The sequence below is a fragment of the Melanostigma gelatinosum genome (assembly GCF_949748355.1).
Source record: "Melanostigma gelatinosum genome assembly, chromosome: 7".
In the NCBI taxonomy this organism is placed as follows: Eukaryota; Metazoa; Chordata; class Actinopteri; order Perciformes; family Zoarcidae; genus Melanostigma; species Melanostigma gelatinosum.
In genome coordinates this window covers 18,187,731-18,209,740 of record NC_136640.1, presented here as the reverse complement: position 1 = coordinate 18,209,740, position 22,010 = coordinate 18,187,731, and the positions used below count along the sequence as shown (strand labels likewise).

The following is a 22,010-nucleotide window of genomic DNA, read 5'->3' as shown; positions in this document are numbered from 1 at the left end:
TATCTGCTCTGCACTCCGTCAGCCGTTATCAGCGCACATTGCTCGAGCTCTGTTACAACTATCTTCAAACTGTCGGCAAACAAATATATTGCTCCGAAGCGCATGAAAAGTCTGGCCTTGACACAAAGATCTGAGGGAGTAGAGCTACTTTGAGCTCAGATAAAACCCATTTCTTCCCATGACTTCAGTCTTTAAGCACAGAGGACGTGTTTACGTTGTAACCGTAGCTTGGCCAAGATTAGACTTTAAAAGCTGCCGATGTTCCGCTTGTTTTGTGGTGTCTGGGGATCAGACTGGAGCCATAGCTCCGAGGCATCCTGAGGACAGTTGTGTAAATGAGGCGCGCTATGCAGCCGATGAATACATGTTTTTGTGTAAAGTGTTGAGGACTAGGGCGACTGACTGGATGACTCTGTGTACAATGATTCACTTGTTATCTTACATTCAAGCTTTAACAGTGTTTCAAAACAGATATAAAAAATAAAGATAAAAAGCTGAAATAAAAATGGTATTTGTAGTTTATCACAGAGCCCTTTTATTGGTGTGCTACTTCATTAATCTCTATCTTTTAACTTCTCCCCCCCCCCCCCCCTTTGTGATGAATGTGTGTGGGAGTAGACTGAGTGCTTTTATTACCTTCAAAGAGTTGAGCATACTGGGGAAATCCTGCTGCCCGCAGCCAGTCGCACGCCTCTTTCGCCTCAATTTCTGAAACACAAGAAAGTGTGCGTGTTAAAACAGGGATGGAGAAGTTGTAAACAAACAAAAAAACTCAGCACCTGGAACCCTACAAACACAACAGACTTTAAGGATGGACAGACCTGGATGATGGTCAAAGTGAAAGCCCCCTGTCTGATTATTCTGAGACAGCATAGATGTGATGGCGACCCTGCAGGTCAGTTTGCTTGGATGGAGGTATCCCAGCTCACTCACATGAAACAACATGGGACCTTATATAACCATGCACAATCTTCTTTACTTCAAAGTCAACATGTGTGTTATAAGAAGAAACTGAAGACTTTAAATGAAGGTAAAATATATGAAAGAAAACAGTCTCAAACACTGCATATAGAGCCAGAAATAAAACCATGCACAAACCACAGGACAACAACAGAATGAAAAGAATGATAGAAATCTATAGATCAGCTTAATCATTACCTTTATCACAGCCCCCCGTGACTCCTTACATTCTACAAAAAGCTATCATATCGTGTCTCAGATAAACAAATAAGCGCAGCGGTCAGGATCACAAGCAGGTCCTGCTGACCGACAGAGCTGGCCGTCTGCAGGCTTCAGAGCCGCTGATGACAAGCAGAGGAAACAGAGCGTTGGCACCTTTCCATTAATGCTAATAGAGTCGGGTGCCATTTACCGCCTCAGTGAGACATGCTGTCTGACACACCGGTGCTACAGTAAACAGTCGGCTTTACGATAAAAAAAAAAGGAAATATGTAATTATGTTCAACAAATAGCTAAATAAAACAACAGGGTAAACAAAACTAAAAATAGTTTCACCTAAAATGTGGACACTAGTCATGTGTTATTACTCTTTAAATATATGGGGACAGTTTTCACTCACTTAGCAATTAGAGCCAAAACAATTAATTGATCAACAGAACATTATCCGGAATTTTCATAATTGATTAATTGTTTTGGTAATTTCTTTAAAGTAAAAATGCCTGTTCTGGTGACAAATGTGAATATTTTCTGCTTTACTCAGTCCTCTATGATAATGAACAATATTTGAAGACTTTTTTTTTAAATATTTCCTGATGTTTTAAACAATTGATCAATTTATTGAAAAAAATAACTGACAGATAAAATGCTGAAAAAAACAAGTGTTGGTTGGAGCCCTAAAAAAAACATCTTCTTTAAAAACCGTAAAAAAAACACGAGCAGGGTATTCTGTAGAAAACTACACAAGCAGTTATTTCCATCATTCACTCTGCCGAGTCAGTCATTCTATAACTACATGATTGAGAATTAGAAATCACAATGTGGCAAATGTCATCAATCATTTAACACACATATTTTTAAAGCCAAGCCAAATCTAACAGGAAAATATTGTTACGAGTTCCAGTGCTTCTTTAAAAGCCAGACAACTAATTCATTTCTTATTCTCATACCTGTGATTTAGCCAGTTTTCCACAATGCTAAAAAAATTCCAGGAGCATTTAAACATCACGTCCAAGAGAAGTTACGCATTAAGCTGCACCTACAGGTAACAAGGTGCTCTCCCATCACACATCGGAGGTCTCTGTTCCACTCCCTGTCTGTGCCTGTCACACTACGGCTGAAACATGAACCGCGGCCATTCATCACACAATACTGTGTAATTACAGCGACTGTAACCTTGCAATGAAGATACTGCTATCAGCTGTTTTGTTTTTTTGGGGTCAAAAACACTGTTTATTCAGGACTCACCTGTGCAGCTTCACGTCTGTGTCGCAGAGAAATCAATGAAAAGTGACTTTGGTCTTCAGGCTGACCAACAACTGAATAAATATTAACAGTTCCCTGTGTCCTTGGATGGCAAAAAAGAAAAAAAGCTCTCGTGTTTACCCCCGTAACCAGCAGTTGAGTCAACATGTGTACGCTGCCAGGAGCCTCTGCTGCTGCCCTGTTCCCACCTGTATCACCAGGAGCTAAATGCTCTCCATGCAGCGAGGCTTCCCTCCCAGGTGGATAATATCAGGCCTGTATTATTTACCTGCAGCACATCGTGAAGGTGCTGCAAGGTCCTCTTGTGTCCCATAGCCGCAGGTTGGACCACTGGGAGCAAGTAACATGAGCTGGGAATTCCTCTCTGTTTGGCATTCTGTAACACGATACCGAGACATTCTGTCCTCTCATCCTCTCTCTAAGGAAATGTCCTGTGGATAAAAGGCCGGGTCGGGCATCATGCCAAGGAATGAGAACTTGTGTTTGCTCCCCACAACCCACAGCGCTAAAACTGTGTACAGTGTAAAATTACAGTTGCACAAAGAGATGAAACCCCGCTTGGGTGTGACACAATGGCCCAGAACGTCAAAAAGCTTGTGTACGACTAAAGTATCTGTGGCAAGGGCCGACTCCTTCCTGCACAGTTCACTGTAAGCAACGTTCACTAAGAACGTTGGGTCATGCAATTCGTTGGTGAGATGTGGCATGTTACAAAGCGCCGCAGGAAAAGATACGGCACACTTGCACAGCGCTCGCAAGCTCTGACAAAATGATGACAGTTTGAAAAAGGTAGTTCACATTCCGCCCTCACAAAATATTTACAACCAACTGCATGGGTAAAAATCTTCCAGGCATTTGATGGCACGCTTTGTTTTGTCCTGAGCTGTTTCTGTCTGACAGCAAAGCTTTGTGATTAACAGTAATCCCTTCCTTTAGTGCACTTTTGGAAACAAAACTAAACAAAACAGATTTATTCATTCACTTTTATGGTGAAAAACCACAAGTCATCATCATCATCATCATCATTGAAGCACAGGCCTTAATATGTCTACTCTCAATCAACTAACTCCATGGTTTATTTCCGGGATACAAATTGTTGTGTACTTACGGGATATTTTCATCATACAGCCAGAGTGGTTCATATATCCGTCAAGACTTAAAAGAGTCTCTCAACATGTCGGAGCATCTTCATTCCCACGCTGAGCCACATTCCAGCGCTCTCTCTGAGCACAGCTTGCAGTTTGAACTCAGATCCACGGCTCCTTCTTTCCCCTTTCTCTTTCCATCCACCCCCAACCACCATGTGCCTGCAACACTAAATCTCTCCTTCAACCCACCCCTTTCTGTGGCGGGCTCCCTAACGTTCACCCTCCTCTCCCTCCCCCTTCAGCTTCTTGTGCCCGACCCTCCTACCCAGCTCTGCCCACGACAACTCTTTTATACCCCACTCAGCACATTTTTGGAAAGGATCTAAGCTTCCCTTTGAATTCTTGTATTTCAAGACCCTGTTTTGAAACGTGATGAATTTACTACAATTTCCTGATGCGTGTTCTTTGTTTCCAGTCATTTTGGCCAGATTGCACGATGACGCCTTTTACGATCTTTCAAAATGTCATCCAAGAAGTGTCATCGCTAACGTGGGAAATGTTTCATTTAAACAAACAAAAAGGGAAGCGTGGTTTTGGAGAGTCCAGATGTTTTTCCAGCAGGTCACCGAAATGGAAAAATGCACGCAGCTGAACTGGGGGGAAAACCATGACATAAACTGTCAGCAATCAGCAGCGGTGAGTCATGCTGAGGCACTCGGCTCACAAGACTCCGCGCTCACATCATCGGAGTGATATATTCGTCTGCTTCACCTCAGTCTCAGCCTCTCTGTCTGAGGCAAAATCAATGAATGAGAGGAATTGTGTAATCTGTGTCATCAGACAGTGACACAAAACAATGAATAACTTATTTCAGGAAGATGTGGAAAGATATCCTGAAATGTAATGAACAAACAAAACTTGCAGAGAAATAATGAGGAATTGTAAATAGATATTATATATCATAGAATTATATTCTTAAGTCATTTATTTCTCAGTTAAAAACATCTAAAAGTCTCTCAAATATTTAAGCAGGTTTCACCATTTCCATCCAAGCTACAATGTAAAAATATATATATATATATAATAACAATGTAGTAAAATATAATAAAATATGAATTAAATTTGAATCACAATTAAAAGAAGCTTATAAGCAAACACACTGTTTAGCAATTTGACTTATTTAACAGTCCAATGTTACATTATATCATTAAAAATGAGATCACAATAATCTACGATGTTTCAGGAAAACCTATTAGTTTGTGGATAAAATGAGCAGCACTGTAAATGGCTTGGATTTGCCACGGCGCTACGATTACATAAGGACATCACATCCATCCATACTTTCCTACAGAGTAATTACTATTCCATATGTCGCCCACTGCTACTGCGCCTGTTGCTTTGTGACGTTTCTGCCGTTTCCTCTTCTAAAACACAACTCCTCTGACCTACTGGGGCCAGGGGCCGGGTAGGAGGCTGCGAGCACAGACAGAATGACGCAGGCAGTCCACTTTAGTCACCTTAACAAACCATCCAACAATAAATACACTCGGCACGTATCTCAGCTTCAAAAAAGCACTCTAAAACAAACTGCTTGAATTTATAAGCACCAACAGTGGAGACCCTAACAAAAGGAAGTGTCTGTCCATTCCTCTCCCCACACAGCACGCCCACCGCAGAGACAACTGAATGAATCAGCCAGATTGTTGAGGTTGTCTGTACCAAAAACACCTGGAGAAAGACGGAGCGAGCCAGCAATATGGAGAAAAAAGAAAAGATTCCACTGGCGGGTTGGCTGGCGGAGAGGTGTCGTCATGCTGGGAGGCACGGTCGAGGCCTCTCTTTCCCTTTATGATGCTAATTGCATACAGACACCCACTCACAGTGAGCAGTCAGCCTTACTGTAAAAGTAAGACTAGACAGACAGCCAGGGGAAACACACTGCCCCCTCTCCCAGTCTGCCCAAAAACCACAACATCTGATGTCTCATGCCCGAAATAGCCTCACATTTCCCTGTGTCTCACTGTCGGTAAGTGTGCATAGGGGAGCAAACAGGAAGCCCTAACAACAATAGCCTAAAGATGGAGATGCAACATGGTTGCTGATAGAGGAGGCACAGGAGATCTGTTCTCATTTCTGTGAGAGTTCAGGTCGTCTAAGGGGAATGCTGGCAATGCACAAGATGGATTAATATGGCAGTGCCCCGTGTAATTCACCAAATGTCGTGGGAATAAAGCCTGCTCATTTTCAAGAGCAGGTTTTAATTAACAACGCCCCACATGTCCCTCACACTCCAACATCCTCGGCACAATATGCCCCAATCATCAGCGTGACAGGAGGTGCCGCTCGCTAATATCTCGGCGCGTCCTTCAGTTCTCAGCTTTCTCATCATCCGCGGCAAGGTGTTGAGACAAAGGACAATGGCCAAATCTAAGAGATGATCTGTCTACAAACGGTGACTAACAACACAATGCCTTTGTGGATGTGACTTTGTTTACTTGGCGGCGCAGTGATTGGCACATGAGCTGGCTGGCTCCGCGGGCCAGGAGTAATTACACAGAGTGCCGGTGTTGAATCACCCACGGACTTCCAGCCCCCTCATTTGATCCCGTGAGGCACACAGGGGACCTGTTATCCTGCAGTCGGGGTGCAGGTTTAAAATGATCAGCTCTAGGCTGTGTTGCTAAGACACCAAAGCAAAATTTCTTCAAATACAAATGAGCTAGCAAATCCTGGGCCGGCATTTGCCCTGTGGTCCACAGTAACCTGTGGAGAGATCCTTTCAGCGGACCACAGGTCTCCAGTAACAAGTGCATGTACTCAGCAGACATCAATGCCTCCTGGAGGACGGGGACTTGAGGACAAACACAGTGCCAGCCCAGAGGAAGCCAGTGCCAAGGAGGCCTTAGCATTCTGAAGCTGCGTAGGCCAGGGTTTCACCAACATGCACCATTCATTTAAGAGCCCCTTCATACAATACAGATCAGCCTTCCATAGCACACAGCATCATGATTTGCTTTTTCAGTTCTTTGTCTTCTCTGTTAAAAGCCAGATCCCAGATACTGTTTTAAGTATGTACACAGTCTGGTTTACGAATCGCAGTGATTTTAATCACTCCACTGGTGAACCACTGTCTGTCCACCTTTCACTTCGCAGCAGACACACACACACACACACACACACACACACACACATAGGAAGAACTTATTGATTCTGAGTGTAAATAACACAGCAATGTGAGCTCGGGAGCTGCTGTTGTTGACCATTGCCAAAGCCTGCTGGGTCAAAAGTCATCTGCGCTGTGTTTTTCTCTTGAGGTCCTGTATTGAATTTAAACAAGGGCAGCACAGCTGTGGTAACACTCTCCTTCACCTCTGAAGGACACCCAGAGAGAGGTTTCTTTCATCTTCAGGGGTAACAACCCATCAAACTCTCTCTCTCTCTGTCTCTCTGTCTGTCTCTCTGTCTGTCTCTCTCTCTGTCTCCCTCTCTGTCTCCCTCTCTGTCTCCCTCTCAAGTCTGGAAGCACACCAGCTTCTGCAGCATTTACATGTCACTAATGAATACCGACGACATTGAAATACCTGCCAGTTCATCGACATTACTCCCGAGCAGCGTTGGTTACCAGTCGTCTCGTTATAAAAGACAAAGCTGATTCATTTCTTTCACACAGTCCTCTGTGAGAGCTCAACGACGAGATGGATCACTGCTTGAAGGAGGGCTATAGTTAGAACCATGTGGGGTCAGCATCGTCAAGTAAACAATTTGAAATGACGGAAAATCACTTAGGGGGTGTTATCAGAGAGGCACGGTCTCATCCTGCCACAAATTTTGAGCGAAGGATTATATTTCAATGATCACGAACCCAAACTGCAAAATTCTAGCACACTGGGTCGGGTTGGGCGTCACAGCCAGAAGACGAATACCAGGTTATGCTGTGGCCTCTGAACAAGCCGAGGCTTCAAAGTTCAAACTGTTTGCACTGCTGTGTTTTCATCCAACTCAATACACCATCTCACATTCACTCACTTCGGAGAGAAAATGTTCTAACAACCACATGTTGATTCCCCGGCGACGCTGAGCAAACAGCGAACAGCGAACGGGAGTGTCGAGTGAACCGCAGCCTCGCAGACAGGTGTTCTGCTTCTTCCCCCTTTGGTCACACTACAGGACACTTTGGAACATGACTTCCAGCAGACACTTCAAGAGAAGTGCCCTTCACTAGAAAGAGGACCTCTGACCCCAAACCTTGAGGAAGGAGGAGACGTCTCAGCAATGTCCAGATCCCCATGTACCTCCGCTTTACTGCCAGCCACTCTGAGCGGAGCAGAAATCAGCAGAGCTTTCTGTGAAATACATACTACAGTCACTTCCAAGGCTCGATGCATTAGCTAAACGCTTCCAGACACTGGATTTCAGCCATGTTCCCACGCATGTTTAGGTGTTTTCACAACCATCTTGGAGGCCTTCATGAAGGAAAATGCTTTCTTTGGTGATAAAAAACATCAACGTTGGCGATTTTCCTTTTTCATTTCATCCAGGCATGCCTCCCCAAAACCCCGGACTTTTTCTTCACCCCGGTGTTGATCTGGCAGAGTAAGCACTGTGCTAAAGTTGTTCAGTTGGGGGTTATTCAGTCGATCCACAGATAAATACATAACACAGTGCAGAATGACAGTGATAACACAGACCAAAGGGCCAGCTCTCTCTGATGATATTGGACCATTTTCTTCTCGCAGAAATGGTGATTTTAGCCAAATAGCCATTCTTATCTTCGTGGTGTTGTTAGTTTTAATTCCAAAATATATAAAACATTTGTTATTAAAGTGAGCTCCTCAGAGTTAATAGCAATCTGACGAATCATATAAACAGTAAGACGGCCTGGTGTAACAGATCAGGAGAGCGATTGTATTTGCCGTCGGTCCAACAGACTTCAGAATGGGAAAGTTCAACCCTGGGCCTGCCTGACTTTCCCCCAGCTTCATTTTCTATCCACTAACATCCCTTTGGAGCGCTCCACTTCCCTCTATCTCCTCCCTCCTTCTCTCCACTTCTCTGTCTTCCTCCTTCTCTCTCTAGCAAGATTCTGATTTGACTTTTTTCCACTCGTCTTTCCTCCTCGTCCTTTATGCCAGTTCCTTTACAGTTGGCTCCTACAGTGTCCCATGTGGTCATGCACAACATATATCACAAGTCCTTAGAGTTGTGTGTTTGTGTTAGACATGATTTGAAGTCCATACATGTCTTGTCTTATGTAAAGCCCAGTAGGCGGCATGCCTTGCCATGTCATGCTGTTTTCCCACTCGTAATAAACGGTTGTGAGGCTGTAGTTCTCCCCCCCCCGCCCCCTTTGATAGCCGATATAAACACTGTAATTTGGTTTTCCGAGAGCGCCGTATAACACAACTAAAAGGAGATGACTATGAATTACTGACAAACACTCAGCCAACTGACGTGAAATCTCGACTCCAACATGGAAAGAGACTGATTGGAAAGCTCGCAACACATGTTTTTGTACATCCTGGCACCCACACAAATCAAATGTCTCATGATGAGAGACCTTTTGAGTTCAGCAGATGCTAATAACTACAAAGATTCTGTGAACTAACAAACAAGGTTTCGTGTGCGACCACAGCCCTGTAAAGTACAGGATATGGGTAAAAGAGAAGCAAAACATTGCAGAAGAAACTCCTCTGAAGTCGAATCCTGCGGAGCTCCATTAGGTCCACCTCCCTGCTCATTTGGACCGGATCCCAGAGGGCACTACGTGGGGTTCCCTCCTTCTCTGGGAATGGCCTCAGAGAGTCAGAGGGTAGAGAGGGGGCCAATGTCAGAACAAGGGTCCCTACCGTGAGAAAGCCCTCTCAGGACCTCTACAATAAAAGCATGGAGCCATCCCGAGGGACGCCGGTCCTAATTAACGACATCAAAGTGAGCGGCCCACAAGACATGCCTCAGGAGCCCCGCAGCCCTCATGCAACAGACTCGTGAGTCGCAGCAGAGATGATGATACTGTCAGCGCGTGTCGTTTTGCTCGATGAGGTGCGGCGTATCAAGAATGCTACCCATTGAAAGAGCTAAGTGATTGTTCTGCTTTATCAGAGCGTTCACGGAGTCTCTCCCTCACACACACACACAGAGCACGAATAGAAAATTTGCCATGCGTGGCCATGAATGACAGGCTGTGTTCAGACAGTCACTCCCTGACTAAAAGGCCTATAAAGTGAAGAGACAGCGGCTGAATGTCTGTGGCCTGCGTGCACGCTGCCTTCGCGCCTCTGTCACTTTTTCCAGCTAATGACATGTAATGTACATTTCTACCACAGGAGGGCAGCCAAGTGCTGAACTCTGGCACTGCGTACATGCAGATTGGGGGGAAATGGGTTATGCTATATGATGGATACAGACCGTCCAATATATGTGAGGCACATCAACCACTATCTCAAGAATGTAATGTGCTTTTAAGTGAAGAATGAATAAATGAAAGAGTTGTCTAATAAATACGAATTAATTTGAGGCACGTTACTCATCACCTTAAAGTTATCTTCACTGTCTTTTGATATTTATGTAAACCTTAGATTCTTTAGATACACACATGTGGACGTTTTGGCTCAGTTTGACAAACACAGGGTCATACAATGTAAATGTAAACTTGAATATGCTTCATTTATTCAGTAAAGATGTGCTGCAGCTTCCTTATGACTAAGAGGGTCAAAACATATTCTGTGTACCTTTAGCTGGATGTACGTTAATGAGGCCTTTTTTCTCCGTGAATTAGCATTTTCTAATGTGTGGAATGTAAGAGACCTGCGAAAAGGAGAAGTTTCCCATCACGGCTCTGTTAATATGTGACTTTCCGTTCCTGTTACAGTGCAGCCGAGGCATTTCTCAAATCTCCTCTTAGTGAATGATTAGCCCCGCACATGTGGCAGCTGTCAGCTACGCTACGCTAATTCACGCGCGGGAGAACGATTTACAGGAAGGACATGAGCTCAGCCTGCCACCTAGAGGCAAACAGTGGGAGTCTACACACGAGCTCTATGAATGTGACCTTTACAGACCAGACGTTGGTCGGATTGAGGCAGTTTATTCCCGACCATTAATAAATTCTTGAATCATTTACTATTGGAAATACCAACAGCCAACCAACTACATTCTGACTTCGGGATTAATGGCTGAATTTTGGGATGTACAGTAGTGAAGCAGAAGTTCTCTTTTGCGACGTCAGTCAAAGAATTTGTAGGATTTAACAACATGAATGATCAGGACTCAATTGTAATGATAGGCATTCAACAATCTATTTTCTTATCGTCTTCAGTGTCTTTTTATCCCACATACACCTCGGAAAGGTCGCCAATGTATCACATTCTCACACACATTGCAATTATACGAGTACATGCAAACATCAGCATGTCCCCAATCCATACTACGTACTAAAGCTATACAGTATGTATTAAAAACTAGCTGTGGTAGTTAACTGTTTTAGCATGACATTTTTTCCATTTAATACTAACAGGAAATGATTTATAAATATATAAATACAATCAAACAGTCCCTTTAAACGGCCACTGCCAATTAAACTTCAAATAGACAGAGCCTCTATGACGTGTACTTGTTTTCCAAGCTGTCCCCCCAATTTATTTGAATTTTTTTTCCCAGCTATGAGCAGCTTCCTCTGTGCATTGCATTGTGGGAAAATAGTTTCCATCAACATAATACATATTTATTACCTTTTCAACAGAATCATTCTATAATTGAAGAACAAAACAGGAGTACAAGGCGTAGATTGAATTGGTGAAAGTGCGATGACGGTATAGCGCTAGAGGTGACGAGCAGCTAATCACATTTTAAGGATTACTTTTTGGCTCCCTGTCAGTATTATTTACTGCCCCCTGAAGGTAGCAAACAAAATCTGCATTGCAATTACATCTACAACAGAGAGGTTCATGAATAAGGCTACATCTTCGCTCATCACCAAACCTCCATTTGAACGAGGGAGCAGTTATATTTGTTTCACACACCGACGATCAAACGCGCCACATTTTGAAGCAGACCCCTGATGAATAATTCAGTGCTTTTGAGAGAGCAGTCTCAGCGCCTGGCCAGATTCCTCACCTTGAAGTGCCTTTTTTACCGTTACAACTTCTCAAAGGACAGAACAATCCAACCCCCTTTCCAGAGCTGGTTTATAACAATTACCCATCTGCTATACAGAAGACGAACAGAGGGACGAGGGTAGAGCTTGTCCTCTTAATGAGCTGAAGTGTTCCTGTCCTCTCGATCTCAAGTGTTTCAAATCTTCGAGTGTGTAAGTGGTGTACTATTATCCTGCTCGGAAACGTTTTGCTTCTTGCTACGTAGGTTTTCTCTATAAGTGCATTGAAACATTGCAGAGGATTTCAACTTAACCACCGTTATGAAGCAGTTAGTGCATATGCGCTGTAGAACTGAGCCAACAGACTGTGCGTGTACAGTGCAAACACTGACGGCAGCATGATAGCGTGATAACCTGAAAGACAAAAGCCTTTCAGCCCACGCAGCCAAATAAAAGGCACGCTTTGTAAGTCCAGCACACAGACCGATTCATGATAAGCACACAGCTGCCACGCAATAACTTGTGTCAGTTGACAACAGATGCACGACATCCTCAGCCACGGCTAAATGCACGAATGGCCTTTCCAGGGCAGAGATCGGAGCCCTGCTGGCTGCACCAAGGTCAATAAGCCGTGAATAAAGGCCTTGGAGGAGGGGGGGTCACACTGGACAGAGCTGCTTGTCCGAAACACAATGAGAAAAAGAACCAAACAGCCACAGTCAGCGAGGAAGCTTTTAGTCACGCCGTGGCATTCAGCTGCTCAGGGTTTCTACCGGAGCCTCGATGAAGTTTACAAGACTTTTCCGTGACTCAACAGGAGCACTTATAATCTGCGAATAGTCTGGTTGGTGCACAAGGAAAACAGCTGAAAACCATCATCTAATACAAGAAATATGTGAGTCCTAAACTATATATGGACATAATACTATCGGATCATTCGTTCATATGCTGGGATTTGCTGAAATCCCATTTTGTGTATGAAACAAATGTCAATACATCCCTACATTTCCTGATATTCCAACAAAATAATTCCATACTCAGCACCACAAACTACAGTAGAGTACAAACAATGCCCCCAATATAAATAAAACATATCTTAGAAGTAATATATGCACAAACGTGCACTCGACATTTCTATCTATTTGACAGTTTTGCTGTGAAATTGCTAAAAAAAAACTATAAAAAATTGAATTAATATTGATTAATTGGAGTTAAAAATTTGTGAAAGCAAATAAAAAATGTAAGATATTTTCCTCCACGATGGCAGAAATATGTCATTGACTCACAAATGATGTGTTCAACAGTGTAAAACAACAGGTGTGAATGTAGGGTATGTTTGACACGTGCAGTATGTTAAATGCATGAGTAGCAACACCAAGTGAAAGAAACCCTGAGAATCTGATGGGACGAGCAAAGAGCAATCGCAGCAGACAGAGCAGAAAGCTGCGAAAACACAGTTTCCAGAGTGATGGACTTTGGAATACTCCCCCAAAATACATTTTAAGGGAAGGAGCCACATTCCTCCACAACGAAAACACAGGCCCTTTCCTTTGCACAACAATCTCACTGTGCAGCACCCAGACGCATGTTTCTTCCCCTCTTACGTCACACAGCTGTGCATTTATATCCGTGGACTGTCCAAGCTGATGAGGTATACTGGTCAGACAGTAGGAACTTGTAGGTCTTCTGTCTGTCCTGGTACTTCGTCAGTAGCTATTCATAGAGGACTAAACGAGAACCTACACACACACACACACACACACACACACACACACACACAGCTCTGGGTGCTTTGAAAAGCCATCAAATCGGAAACATGACCAAGAACCCAAAGGCTTCCCTGGAGGGTGAAACAACACATGAGTAACTCTGCCCATCACCAAGGCCCCCTCTCACTTTCAACCTGCTATGTCCACAGGGCTGGCCAGCTGGAATGCAGGAGCCATACTGCAACACATGGAGACCCATCCTGTGGCTCTGCAGTCAGTTTCTTGAAACCCTACCTCGCTGCTGTGCCTCGTATTTTAGATATGTCTGCATCACACAAGGGGTGATATGAGAGGAAATAAGATCCATCTCGGGCTAAAACACTGCTCTCCTGAGGAAAACGAAGAAAACCTGACACACTGCAAGAAAATTGCTCAATTAAGGCATTTAAGGCAAGTCAGATTAAAACACTTTAATTACCAAAATTAGGCTTGACAATTGCTTAGGATTGCTTAATTATAGCACTTAAGACAGAAAACGAAAATGGTTGGAAAACAGTGTTATCTTTTTTGTTTTAGTCTTCTTCTTAGAAACAGACACCGTGGAGATTATTGTATTATCCGCCATGTATGAGGAACATGAATAACTTTTTCAACAAGCTGCTTAATATTATGTGGGATTAATTCACTGGAAGGTTAACATGCACTGTAGCTCACTGCCTTTGGTTTTTTGTTCGTTGAGCAAGGTCCACCTCACATTTGAACACATCCAGCTACATTTGCAGCAATTTGATAGTTGGGATATTTAATACATATATTTAGCTTGATTGGAATATTAAAGACTAATTTACGATATCGAGGATGAACAGTTCAAAGTCTGGTTTCCAAAGCAGTTTAAAACCACACAATGAAAACTGTCAAATGAATCAAAAAGTTAATATTGACCCATGTGAGATCAAAGCACATGATGGTCAAAAGTATTTAAAGGTCCCACCTGACCAACACACAAGTAAAAACTGTTCAAATGACCTGATCCTAAAACCCCACTTCAAACATGTGCATGATGTTCTGTACTTGATACAGATCACCGAAATTGTTGGTTAGCTGTCCCACCAGACATCTGTAATCTGAAAGCACATGACAGGTTACATGACTGCACACGTCTGCAAACATCTGATCGCGGAGATTTCCTCCCGAAAACAAGCGTACGTACACACAGCTGCGGGACATCTTCACACATCAATCCAACAAGTGAGGCTCTGTGTATCCTTCATAACGTCATGATGCCTCATGCGCTGCCTCAGTCCTCTGTGGTGATACAGGAAACCTTGCCCACACAAGAGGCTGCATTATCTGACTCATGCTCTCGTTGGTGTGACTGAGAGGACAACTATGCTTTGCGTGTTGGCCTCTCATGAGCTGAAGATGATCAAGCGTCTTCTGTTATGAAATGCAGCCACCCTTTGATCCGGCGTTGGGCTGATCACGTCAGCAAGAGGAGTGGTAGCGCTTTGTCCTCTCTATTCTTATGCTGCCCTGCCCCCTCCCAGGACTGGGCACCTTAAATCTCCAGGTAAAAGCAAAAGCGAGAGGGTACAGCCCTTGGAGAAAGATGAACGGGAGCTCGGGCTGCACTTTTGCTCTCCTGGCTGCACACAGCAGTCAACAAATGAGCTGAGGGCTTGTACAACTGTCAGGCCAGACATTGATATCTCTTGTCTACATGTGGGCTAACCTCGTGCTACGTAACTGGTCTTATAGCTTATCATCTATCAGTGTTTGTTACAGTCAGTCAATACTAATTATTCACCACAACTGCACCCTTCACTACCTATTGGCTGAAGGTCAAGTGTGGCTTTGTCTGCAGAGGCACGCAGACACACCCACACACACAAACACACTTAGTTAACACTATATTTGTCTTTTATTGAATTCCGCTTCCATCTGACAAAGATTGCACAAGAACAAAAAGCCAGAGATATCAACTGTTATTTGACAATCAGCTGATCCCAAACAAACACAACGATGCCCTTGTCCACTTGGCTCTAGGTTGTCCCGCATACTGTCATATTTATACATATGAGTCATGTCTCACTCACTCCATATTTTGACGACCAGCTTGCTTCTCTGTTACTCCTAACATTCCTGGAGGCATGACAAAGAAGGACTCATTGAAACAGAAGACTTCACAGCTTTCTCTGCAGCCTCGTCTCAAAGAAGAGGCTGATTTCCAACCAAAAGACCAACAGTCCCAACTGTCACTTCTATCCAAACAGCTCTGTCCTACCTCCAGCGATCTTCTTGAGTAGTTGCTGCCTGGCAATGATCCTGCCCAGCCGGTACCCGGAGCGTCTGCGGTGATGGTCCATTCTCAGGTAGAAGTCCTGAGTCTCTGGGGTCATACTCCCAAGACACTCGCTGCCTGTGGACTCTGGGAGCTCCCGAAACATAACTGAAACACTGTACCCCGAACAAGCCCCTTGAACGCTGGCCGATGAGACACTCACCCAGACACTCTCCCACCAGCAGAAAACTTCACATACAGGTGCAAAAAGCCGAAAGTGAGTTGAGGAGGAAGGCAGAGCAGAGCTTAGGGGGAGGAGTGCCAACACTTCAGTCTATCTCTGCAGGCCATGTGACCACAGGAGGGCCAATGGCAAGGAATCTGTGGGAGCACTGCCCACCTTGCTGCGCTGAATCAAATGTCTGTGTGAAGGCTTGTCGACTTCCCCCTGCTCTGGAGGGAAATATAAATACCATCGGAATGCCTATGAACTGAGTAAGGAGAGCAGGAGTGGAAGAACGACGGGTGTGGGAGGGCTTACAAAAATAGTGCTTTTTGGACCCGCCCTGCACTAGAACAACTCTTCTGCTGTTGCTGGTCACACAGGTGCCAAGTTCACTGGGCGAAAGTGAGTTTGTGCCATTTGAGAGAAGACTGCAGAGGAGACAGAAAGAGAGGGAGAAGCTGTTTTCTTGGTTGGAGAATGCGAATTTCTGCTCCCCCACCCCCACCACATAACCACTAGTTCCAGCCAACAGGAAGGCCTCTCAGCAGGTCTCCTCGAAGTGTCACCTCCTCAGGGGAAAAATACATTTCAGCTTGAACACATATATGAGTGATGCCTTTTACTCAGCACAAAAGGAAAGATCAGCTCCGACATGTCATCTGTTCAGTTTTGATGGCTGTTCAGTGACGGGATTAAAAGCCTCCTGTGACACTTTCTATCTATCCCCACTACATACTAAACATATATACAGTAGTATTTAGCAAATAGCAATGCTCATGGTATATGGATTTTGCGAGAATTCCTTTGCTTTTCCATTTTGTACCAAAAAGAAGTGGTTTAAGATGTGCGCACACGTCAATCAAACTGACTCTGAATGAAGTTGTAAAGCTGCTGTACAAGACGCCAGTGTACTTTTCCATTTTCTCCTAACAGGAAGGGATATAAGCGTTATGGACATCAATCAAACAGCAATGGAAGACAGTTGTAAAGAACAAAATAAAAGATTTAGACTGGAGGAATTTCAAAAGAAATCTAAATAACAAAATGCAATTCCAATATGTATCTATATAGAGATTAAGACATGTGAACTGGGATGAAATGACAATTTGAAAACAATGTCACTTTAAACATAAAATATAACTGTTGCCAATTCAAGATATTTCATCATCATCCACAATTTATTTTCATTTTGTGCAGCTCTGAGTAGCTCCTCCACTTATTCGTGCATTGCATTGTGGGACAAGACTGTCCATCAACAGCAACTCAGTAACGAATTGATTCAGTCATTTTTTTAGTGCGAACATACTCAAAACCTGCTTTTTTCAATGAAAACTAAAAGCTTCTCTGATTTAGAAGTCCACACGTATCGGCTCGTTTCCAACATCTCCTTACACCTGAAGCAAAGTCCACATCCGCACAAGCTGACCCACCCAGCACCAGTCAGGGCCCCTGCCACTCTCCTGGCCTCGGCATACAGGCTTGCCTGTGTAGCACAAGCATGGCGCCATACATGTGAAACGAGCACAAGTGGGCAAAACGACCAAGTCAAACACAGCCCCCTGTCTGTTTCGCTCCCTGGCTGGCAAAATCCCCCCCGAGCTTAAGCTCACAAAGACCACAATTCAGCAGCACACTCCAGAGCCCGCTGCGCGTTTTCATAAGCGGCTCCTGGGTTTAATGGCCCTCTCCACACCTCTCAGGTGGAAATATTCAAATGTGTGATTGTTACTGTATTTCTAAAAAGGTACGAGGTGATGGTGTGACACTATTCAGATGATTTCACCGGGCAGTGACTCGTTTTTGAATTAACACACACAAACACCTGCGTTCATTCATACTGTAAAAAGAATTGCTTCAGGTGTCGGATTCTAAGAAAAAATGAGTGGCAGCATGTTGGCAACAGCGCCTTCACCCTGAACCCACTTCTGTGTTTTCTTCTCCCCTCTCCGTCTAGACGGAGAAATTCACCAAGTGCATCATACGCATCGTGTTACGGAATCAATCACCCACTGCAACATCATAATGAATGAGATTAATGGTGTTTTCGTGTCTGTCTGCACTCGAATACCTCGGCGGGGATTGTGAAAGAGACGCGAGATCGGCAGCATTCCCTTTGGATGCCCCTGTGTTTAACTTTGTGCCGCATGCCATGAAGAAATGGCTGTTGTGTGTCAGGCACAGTGACTCCAGCCCTTATCAGACTTGTTCCAACACGCCTCTGTCTAGCTTTCGCAGCTCAACTACCATACAGCATGGCAACCGGAATCCAGACTCGCATTACAAGCAGACAAACACATACCGAGGCTCCGTTAGATGCCAGTTTGACAGCCCGGATTATACTCTTATATCCAAATAAAGGCAGATATTGTTGCTGCGTGATGACACACTAAGCCGTGTTGAAATGCAATTGTTGTGCGGGCATTAAATGCATGTCCAGCCTTCATTCAGTCGCCGCTCCAGCACTCAACTCAGAGGCCAGATGTGATTACAAAAGGGAAAAGTTAAATTCTGAATCACGGTCTTGAAGGCCACAGATGATGAGTATGGAGGAAGTTGAGTGGGGTTTAGACACTCCTCTGAAGTGGTTTTGATTCAGCAGCAGACACATGTAATCTGCCGTGGCTGTGTTTCCTGTGGTTAAGGCTTAAGAATAGTTAACAGACAGTGTGACTGAAGATTTCCAACTCACGATCCACCAAAGGGCTGAATTCTGAGCTCAGTTCTGGAAAATAAACCACGCTTTGTAATACTGTGAGATCGGTTGAGCTGCTGTGCAGGTAACCTGAAGCGTTTGAGAAGCCCCTATCCAGCGGACGAGGTGGCAACGGGAGACCTTTTACCCACTGTAGCTGTGACGCAACTCTGCGAGGATCACTCCATGCGTAATTATTCACACCTTCATCTCAAGAACTCCTCGAGCAGCTGCGTGTAACTAGGTTTCCCCCCAAAACATAGCTGTGTCCCAGTATGTTCTCGCCTGCATATTATTAACTAATAAGTAGCAATAGTAAAGTATGTTAACTGTGACTAAAAATAAAACAAATAAACACTATATGGGGGGGGGGGGGGGTATGCGTCTTACATTACATTTGGGGGTTAGATTTCACATCAATTTAAATATAGTGACCGTGTCATGATTTCCAATCATGTGAGGGAGGGAGGTATTTTCTACCAATCCAGGAGAACACCCTCTGATTTTCTTTGAATCTGTTTTGGAAATGAGTTTTTTCCTCTCAGCCCAAGATATTACATCAGCCTTGGATACAGCACACATATATATATATATATATATATCACATATATATAAGTTAAATATAAGTATTCACATAACTTTCAATCAATCTGTCAACAGTCAGGTGCATCATGTCTGTGTCCTCTTGTTCGCTGTGTTTATAAGCAAGGCCTCAGGACTGAGAGTGCCAGATGTATGGCCCTCCTATCACTGACATACATACTGTACTGTACATGGAAACAAATGCCAGATGTATGTGTCAAATATCCAAACAACGCAGGACTCAGCTGCTGCATCAGTCTCATGCCTCAGCAGGCTGCACGGCTGAGCCGAGCATGAATCAAACGTCCGGCACACAACGCAACAACCGTGCGTGAAGATGTAACAGCTGTATCTATTTGTATGATAATGAGCACTCAAACTCATCCTGATGAAGACAGAGCTGTTTTGTAATTCATGTGACTTTCCCACACCAGGAGCAGATGTGGTCAAAACGCAGCACCTAGTGGTAGACTGAGATTACTGCACAAATGATTTTCACTTTCCACGCACACTCTAAAGACCTTTGACAGAATCATTGCACCAGGCATGAACCTCTACAGCTTAAATTTCAAATGTATCCCAAAGTCGCTTTAAAGCTGAATCCAGAACATATTCACACTGTATAACATGTCACATGTATTTGTTTTCTACCCTGAGATTATTTAAAGCAATATCTTGCTATATTGAGTGAAATATTCTAACTGCACACCTATTCTTTAAATGACAGGAGACAATTTGAGGTATCTAAAAAGCCTATGCATAATTTCCCTTCACATTATGGAGGAAATATAATGGCTGTTTGAAGAGGCTTGACTTGGAACTTTAATAACAGTACATTTTGGCTGTCCAGTCCTACAGCGAGACAGGTGATCAACATGTAAAGAGCATTTCATTAGAACCACAATGCTGGAAAACGGCATGGGTTCAGAGAAGGATGGAAGGATGGATGGATGGATGGATGGATGGATGGATGGATGGATGGATGGATGGATGGATGGACAGATAGATGGTGCTCTGTGAACACGTGGATACATTTAGACCAAAATCCAACTAGAATATAGTACTATATCGTCCACTCACTCAGCTTTCACAAACGTTCCATTTCACAGGGCAAACATTACTCATCAGCGCCACTCTGCGGCACTTCCAGGCCAGTGGTCATTGGTAACGCATAAAATGAACACTGTACAACAGCATGAATTTTCTTACACGTGTGCAAAGGGCTATAAATTGATGATACTGTTTCTGTACTAGAATCACATAATATCCATGGTGATGCAGCTCAAAAGACACAAGACTAAAACGTACAGCATTCCCTTTTTAAAATATTCATATAGAGTTCTTTAGAAATCTATCTCCAAAAGTCGTCCAGTTTTTTTGCCCCACATAAAATAAAATGCCCTTGGACCACTACATGATAAATGAGTTAAAAGCAACATAAAACTCGGTGGGATTTATTTCACTACTCAACTTCAATTATCAACAGAACTCACAGGGACACAGTTTAAAACGCACTGGTCATGCACTTTGAATATTGATCTGTTTCAGGATTAATATGTGTTTGCACTGCACCTCGCTACCCGCTAATTAGAGGGAAAGAAAACTGCATTTGTTTTTATACCCACGCTTCCCCTGTTGCACCACTTTAATGACAGCTATGATGCACACTATGCATGATATCCTCATTCACTTCTATCCCAAATGACCGAATAAAATGAGTTGACCTCAGCTCCTGCTGCGGCGCTGAACCCGCTGCTCTTCCAGCGGAGCGACCGGTGGTCTGCAGCGCGGCGGCGGACTACTGACCTGCCAGTCTCCGCTCTCTGACATTCTTCCACAGTAAATCCCAGGCTTTGGACGTGGAGGTCCGCAGCTGCTCGCTGAAAGAACGCCGGAGCTTCAGTTTCGCGGAGTTTCTTCTAGATGTCATCGCAGATCCTCCACTCGGACATAATACCACAATCCTCTTCGTCCACGCACAAACCAGTTGCGTTAAGGTCTCCGACAGAATGGCACCTTTCCGTTTCCCGGTGATAAACTTTGGTTCTACTGCAGCAGCAAAGCTGACTTTGGTGGCCGCTCTTCAAACGCAGTTGTCAACATTTTAGGGTGAAACTAAATAAATATTTTCCTCTCGCGGGTAAAAGTAACAAAGTGATTGTAAAGCACTAAGACGGAGTTTCACACTTCAGGCCAGATGTGTGTGCGTGTGCGTCCGTGTGTGTGCGTGTACGTGTGTGTGAAGGGATTCACGCACAGCGAGCGCTGCACAGCCGTGTTACCTTCAAATGCTGCAGGAAATAAGGGAATTACCAGCTGAGCACATATATAATCCACCCAATAAATGGTAAATTGCCTATGAATACAAGGGAGGGATGGACAATATGGTGAAATATATCATATATAATCAACATATAAATACACAGCAGTTTATAATTGCTATTTTGCATGATATGTAAATAGTTAGTGGGCTGTTGATGATATATGAGGGTTATTGAATTTCTAGCCTTTGTTGAATATTATGCCAAAGAAAAGACAATTAAGAAGGGTGACATAATAAATATAGATGAGTGATTTCAGAGGAAAAAAGTAATACAAATATAAAATGTCCACAAATGTTTCTTATATAACACAGTGCATGCAGTTACTCTTCATATAGCATTTCCAGAATATATATCCAACTAGAATTAGTGTGTTGTGTATAAACTGTCCTTAAGAACACACCTGATAATATCTGAAAGTTCATTTAGATTACAACAAAATATGCAGTAATGTATTAATGCTGTGATGCAAGAAACAATGTCTGGATAGTGTGTCCAATGCCAATTTCCCATAACTTTGTTTTAGACCAAAAAGGCTTCCAACAATTCAAATCTAAGACTCTGAAGTAGGAAATAG

The 22,010-nt window shown here is 43.7% G+C and overlaps 1 protein-coding gene across 3 annotated transcripts in view; it reads right to left on the bottom strand.

The window, feature by feature from the left end:
- The window catches only part of stard13b (StAR related lipid transfer domain containing 13b), a 30,046-nt gene extending 8,980 nt beyond the window's left edge, over window positions 1-21,066 (bottom strand). The window contains exons 1-2 of one of the 3 annotated variants that reach the window (XM_079272281.1): window positions 20,919-21,066; window positions 637-708 (exon numbers count right to left, since the gene is read on the bottom strand). In XM_079272281.1, coding sequence (XP_079128407.1) covers window positions 637-708; window positions 20,919-21,042 — 196 coding nt within the window. In that variant the 5' untranslated portion in view covers window positions 21,043-21,066. Of the gene's footprint in view, window positions 1-636; window positions 709-3,550; window positions 3,649-15,615; window positions 15,832-20,918 lie in introns of those variants that run through there. The other 2 variants (XM_079272280.1, XM_079272282.1) reach the window with 2 other exon arrangements.
- Window positions 21,067-22,010: the final 944 nt, after the last annotated feature.